The sequence below is a fragment of the Scyliorhinus torazame genome, chromosome 2, assembly GCF_047496885.1.
Source record: "Scyliorhinus torazame isolate Kashiwa2021f chromosome 2, sScyTor2.1, whole genome shotgun sequence".
In the NCBI taxonomy this organism is placed as follows: domain Eukaryota; kingdom Metazoa; phylum Chordata; class Chondrichthyes; order Carcharhiniformes; family Scyliorhinidae; genus Scyliorhinus; species Scyliorhinus torazame.
In genome coordinates this window covers 83,401,161-83,407,160 of record NC_092708.1, presented here as the reverse complement: position 1 = coordinate 83,407,160, position 6,000 = coordinate 83,401,161, and the positions used below count along the sequence as shown (strand labels likewise).

The 6,000-nt window shown below is 37.9% G+C and overlaps 1 protein-coding gene across 2 annotated transcripts in view; it reads right to left on the bottom strand.

The window, feature by feature from the left end:
- Nucleotides 1-239: 239 nt before the first annotated feature.
- snx4 (sorting nexin 4) overlaps nt 240-6,000 on the bottom strand; it is a 167,804-nt gene continuing 162,043 nt past the window's right edge. For both annotated transcript variants that reach the window (XM_072473195.1, XM_072473200.1), the window contains one exon: nt 240-1,945. In XM_072473195.1, the coding sequence (XP_072329296.1) occupies nt 1,898-1,945 (48 nt within the window). In that variant the 3' untranslated portion in view covers nt 240-1,897. The remainder of the gene's footprint in view (nt 1,946-6,000) is intronic.

Below are 6,000 nucleotides of genomic sequence, written 5' to 3'. Positions count from 1 at the left end.
TAGTGCCCACATCCAAGGTACTGGGCAAGATCAATTCAGACAGCCTCTTTTCACTCATCTGCCCCTTTTGGAGCCAAAGAAAACAGGGACCATGCATTTTCTTGAAATTAATTTATTCTTCCCATAGCTAGTCTAGCGTAAACTGCTAGTTTAATCACCACAACCAAGATGGACACATGCTACTTTGTTGTTCAAATTTCCAACTGGAAAAAACAATTTAAAATAAAAGCATCAACAAATTTGCATTTTAAAAGTGAGTTTATTCAGCATATTTGGCACGGGGCAGGGGAGGTTCCATTTTATTCTTCTACAAACTTCCAGTTATTGTCTGGACCTATGTACATGTGACTTCTGAACAATTTTCAGGCAGTTTTTTTTTAAAAAGCAATCCAGGATGGAATCAAAGCAAATAAACATGCAGTAATCGCTTTACAAATAAGCACAAGATTGGCAAAAATTTTAAGGCACCTTCATTTAGTGTTTCTTATTCTATTTTGGCATTTAAAGGCAAAATTTGGAAATTGCAAACGGCAACAAAAAGTATTAATGGCATCTTAAGTCACTTCATCTTTTGAAAATTGCATTTAAAAAAAAAAAATCAGGTAATGTTTATAAATGTTCAAATTATCGCTTTTGCCGACATCTCTCAATTTAGTGTTGGTGAGCAGATTTCTTAAAATCACCTGAATGTTTATTCCAGCACAGCTCATTCTTTTTAAACTTAGAACTAATACAGAAAAATTGCTTTGTTTACCATACATAAAGCATAATTATAATAGGAATAAACTTTGCCCCATTGACAATTTTAGAATAGAAAGCTCACCACGAATAGAAAAGGCAATTTCCCCTTGACATTTTTGCTGAAATCAGAGAAAGAATTTCACCCTATTAGTCCTTAAAGAATGACAAAATGGCTTAAATGGACAATTACAAATGTTAGTGTGATTAACTGATGTTAGTATCTTTAAACCACATTTACTCAAACGTGCACAGTCGGGGGTGGGGGGAGAAGAGAAAGAGGGTTGGCAGGGAAGGCAGTGATCTGTCAAAATGTACACTTCTGAAATTTATAAGTTTTGGAAAGCTAGAATATAAAAGTTATAAATAACTTGGATACTGCAGTTAACCTAATTAGTTTGTCAACCCCATTGTCACTTAGACCATGATTGCAAACTGTTTACATAACATTCCCCAGATGACAAAATATATGTCTAAACCAATGCCATAAAATATCAATAATTAATTTCAATGAGCTACTTTGGTCATACCAAGATGTTAACAGCCTTTTTCACCATCATTAATTAAGTCTGGCTGGCAAGGTATTTCCTCTGTATTCCAGCCAAATGGTTATCTACTTATTTGCTTAAAGCAGGAAGTTCAGTCAGAAGAAATTGTTTTAAAAAAAAAACTGGGACTTTCCATCAAGCAAATGAAACAAGGTTACTTTGAAGAGTCGGGCTAAGACTATTTTCTAGATCTAGACATTCTGCAGCATATGAGCAGCCATCCATTTTATTAAAAGTTATGGAAACTAGCTTTGTTGAAAGCCTATGCAAAAAAAACCTGGCACAATGTAACCACATCTGGAAATGATCTGAAGGCTTTCAAATTTACAGGAAGAAACCAGCATAGCACATAAGATTATGTTCTGTAATAGAATGAAATTCTCTGCCTGCTTTCCCCTTAACCCCACATCCCTGGAAACATGATTGTGAAACTTTATTAGCAAGACATTTTCTCACAAAAGTTTCTTTGTGCCCAATTCACAAGCAAATGGATTGAAGAGACAAATATACAATTGCTGTAAAAAGGATTCCAATGTGCTCAGTTAATTTCTGAATTCGAGCTTTTCTTGTGCTTCTATTATGTAAGGTTCAAGTTTATTGAATGTAAATTTTTACATCTTGCTAAAGCATTCCTTAGCATTGGTCCAAACTTGAATTCCCTGAAAAAGAGAAAAAAAAAATGCATTGTAACAATTTGAAAGTGATTCGCTTGTAATAAACAAGTTTTCAAAAAGTAACATGTAAACTAGAACAGATTTAAAAACTCATTTATGCTGCACTTTTTCAATCACCAAATGTCTCAAAGTTCTTTACAGCCAAACTTGCAGAGGTTTGGGGATAGAGCAGGGAAATGGAAGTGACTGGATTGCTCTACACAGAGCTAGTACTTGATAGGCCAAATGGCCACCTCCGGAAATCCAACAAATCCCTTGGTCCCGATAGCCTCCAACCTAGGGTTCTAAAAGAGAGAATGGGTGTGCTGATTATGATTTTGGAACAGTTCAATTAAATTGGAAGTTTGCAAATGTTACATCACTTTGAGAGAGAGGGGGAAGGGGAGGGGGAGAGACAGAGCATAACTGACATTAGTTCTTGGGAAAATGCTGGACTCTATTATTAACAAAGTCTTAACAATGTACTTAAAAGCATATTAGGATTAGAACAAGTTAACGTGATTTTATCAAGGGTGAAATCCTGTGACAAATTTATTAAGGCTTTGAGGATATAATTAATAGCATAGGCAAAGGGAAACCAGAAGATGTATACCTGGATTTCCAAAAGGCATTCAATAAAAGTACCGTACAAAGGGCTAATAGACAAAGTTAATACAATAGGCAAGATAAGGGTGCGTGGATTTGGGAGGGAGTAGTATTTTTAATCATGGATAGAGGATTTGTTAATAGAAGGCATAAACAGGGCTTGCTCGTTGGCAGGCAGTGAATAGTGGAGTGCTGCAAGCATTGGTGCTGGTGCTTCAGATATTTACAATCTATATGAATGACTTGGATGAAAGGACAAAGAGTAACAAGTTTGTTGATGATAGTGGGAGGACAAAAGAGGCTGCAAAGAGATGTAGGCAGATAAAGTGAGTGGGCAACAAGATGGCAAATGGAGTATGTAGAGAAGTGTGATGTTATTCATTTGGTTGTAAGAATATTAAAAGTGTTGATGTTCAAAGAGATTGGAGTGTGCTTGTACAAGAAATGGAGAAAGTTAACATGCAGCATGCAATTAGGAAGGCAAATGCATGTTGGCCTTTATTGAGTACTTGCATTAAGAGGTGGCACAGCAAAGGTTCGTTAGCTTGGTCCCTGGGATGAGGTGGATTTGTCTATGATGAGGGGCCAATTAAATTAGGCCCATGTTCTCTAGAGTTTAGAAGAATGAAAGGCAATCTTAATGAAACCTACAAAATTTTGCGTAGGGTGGACACAGCTGGTTTCCCCTTGTTGGGAATCTAAAACCATGGACACAGTCTCAGGATAAGGGGCAAATCATTTAGGAATAAGGTGTGGAAAGGGTTGTGAATTCCAAAGATTCACTACTGCAGAGGGTTGTGGATGCTCCATCATTGAATATTTTTAGGGCTGGGACAGGCAGAATACTGGTCTGAGAGAACCAAGAGATATGGGGAGCGGGTAGGAAAATTGAGTTTAAGCCCAAGATCAGCCATGATTGTACTGAATGGCAGAGCAGGCTTCATGGCCAATGGTCCACCTCTGCTCCCATTTCATGTGTTATTTATGAATCTATATTATGGAGCACTTTTAATGTAGCACCATTTCAATGCAGGAAACATGACAGCCAATTTGCACAGCAGACTCCCACAAACAGCAATGATCGATCACCTGTTACTGTGTGATGGTGTTTGACGGATAAATTTTGGCCAGGACCCTGGGAATAACTCCCTTGCTCAACATTTTTAAAGTAGCACCATGGGTTCTTTTACATCTACCCACACAGGCAGATGGGGCCTAGATTTAACATCTCATCCGGAAGACAGGATCACCAACAATGCAGCACTGGAGAGTCACCCTAGAATCTTGTGCTCAAAACTTGGAAGTGAAATGAAAATGAAATTGAAAATCGCTTATCGTCACAAGTAGGCTTCAAATGAAGTTACTGTGAAAAGCCCTTAGTCGGCACATTCCGGCACCTGTGAGGGGAGGCTGGTACGGGAATTGAACCCATGCTGCTGGCCTTGTTCTGCTTTACAAGTCAGCTGTTTAGCCCACTATGCTAAACCAGCCCCTAGTGAGACTTGAACCCAGAACCAATAAACAATCAAAATAAAACAAAGACGTGCAGGTTAGGTGGATTGGATATGCTAAAATTGCCCTTCGCATCCAAAAAAGGTTGGAGGGGTTGTTGGATTACGGGGATGGGGTGGAAGTGAGGGCTTAAGTGGGTTGGTGTAGACTTGATGGGCCAAATGGCCCCCTTCTGCACTGCAAGTTCTAAAAACTCAACTTCTTGGACTAAGTCTGGTCATTTTCTGGAGCTCAGCCAGCCACTCAATGCTGATCACTATAGCTACACATTACTTTATTTGAACATATTCCACAATTCCATTTGAAAAAGGGGATGGGATAAGAAAGGTCTCTGAAGTGATAAACTTGATTTTGTGCTTCAATTATCAATCTGTGCATTTCAGTTCAGGTAAATAAACTTTTTTCTTTATTCTTTCATGGGATGTAGGCACTGCTGGCAAGGCCAGTTTTTGTTGCCCATCCCTCAGTGCCCTTCGGCTGAGTGGTTTGCTTGCTTGGCCATTTCATAGCACAGTGAATCAACGTCATTATGGTGGGTCTGGTGTCACATGTCGGCCAGACCAGGTAAAGACAGCAGATTTATTTCCCTAAAGGACACTACTGAATCGGGCAAGGGTTTTCTTTTACAACAAATCAATGATAGTGACCATGAAACTATTACCAAGACTAGCTTTCAAGTCCAGATTTTATTAATTGAATTTAAATTCCCCCAACTACTGTGTTGTGTCCAGAGCATTAACCTGGAGTACAGTTCAGGGACATTACCACAACACCACTGTCTCCCCTTAATTTATACCATTTGCCACTTTAAAGTACCTGAATTCTGTCCCTTTCTATATGCGGTTGTGAAAATTCAAGTTATTTAATCTCATTTCAGTGCTCTTGGAGTTATATTCACGCCCTTTTAAAAAAACGGTAGAGAGCCCATAATAGCATGAATTGTGTCTTTTAACAAATTAAATTCAAACAACAGGTTTTGGTGCAATTCCTTTGGTACACATTGCCCAAAATTCCACCGCTTAAAATTAAAATGCAATACTTTAATAAATGCTCTGAAAAATTATGCAAATTATATTTACTGTACAAACTCTTTCACCCATTTGATTAATTCCTCAAAAGATTGCAGTGGCTACACAAGCTACAACTTCAACCACACCACATTCTCATGGCCCTACAATCTTCAAAAACCCAGTGCCCAATTAAATGCTGGAAGATTTCCAGTATTAAGGGAATTAAATGGCTTGGTCTATTAACAAAACTGAAGAAAATTGAACAAATGTTAATGTTCCTAAATTGTTAACTTGTAAGAACAAGAGCTCAGATCAATGACAATCCAACTGCAATCATCTTTTAAATGTGTATTAACTGTTAGTTAACTGGTTTTCCAAATTTCTCTCCAGGTAGTCAAAACACAAAAGGAATCAAGTGCTTCAGTCATGGGATTTATAGCGAGGATTCCCTGGTGACAAGAATTTCAACTGAACTAAGCCATAAGGAAAGGCAAATAATAGCGATTCAGCAGAAAACTTATTTAATGGGTTCAGTCACAATCCATAATCCAAATATAACCAAGTTTTCAAGAAAAGCAGCAATTATGGTGCTATTAATGGAAGTTCCATTTGAAGCTCATGCATTAAGAAAATGTACATTAATCTTAATTAAAATTGTTTACTTCCCAAAAATTAAAAATCAAATCAGCATTTCCTTACAAGCATTCGTGACTTTGTGGTGTTTATTTGATTTCAGAAATCTGATGAGCTTGAACAAATGTAATCCTTCACCATCAGATCATTTAAACCAATTTGGAAGCGCTTCAACACAAACACCAACTCAGAATAGAATAAACACTGCTTTTAATAACTGTGGATTGGTGCCAACTAAAGAAATAGCCTCCAGCTCTGGTGAACATTCATAGGCAGAGGGAGCGGGCCAGAGGGAGGCAG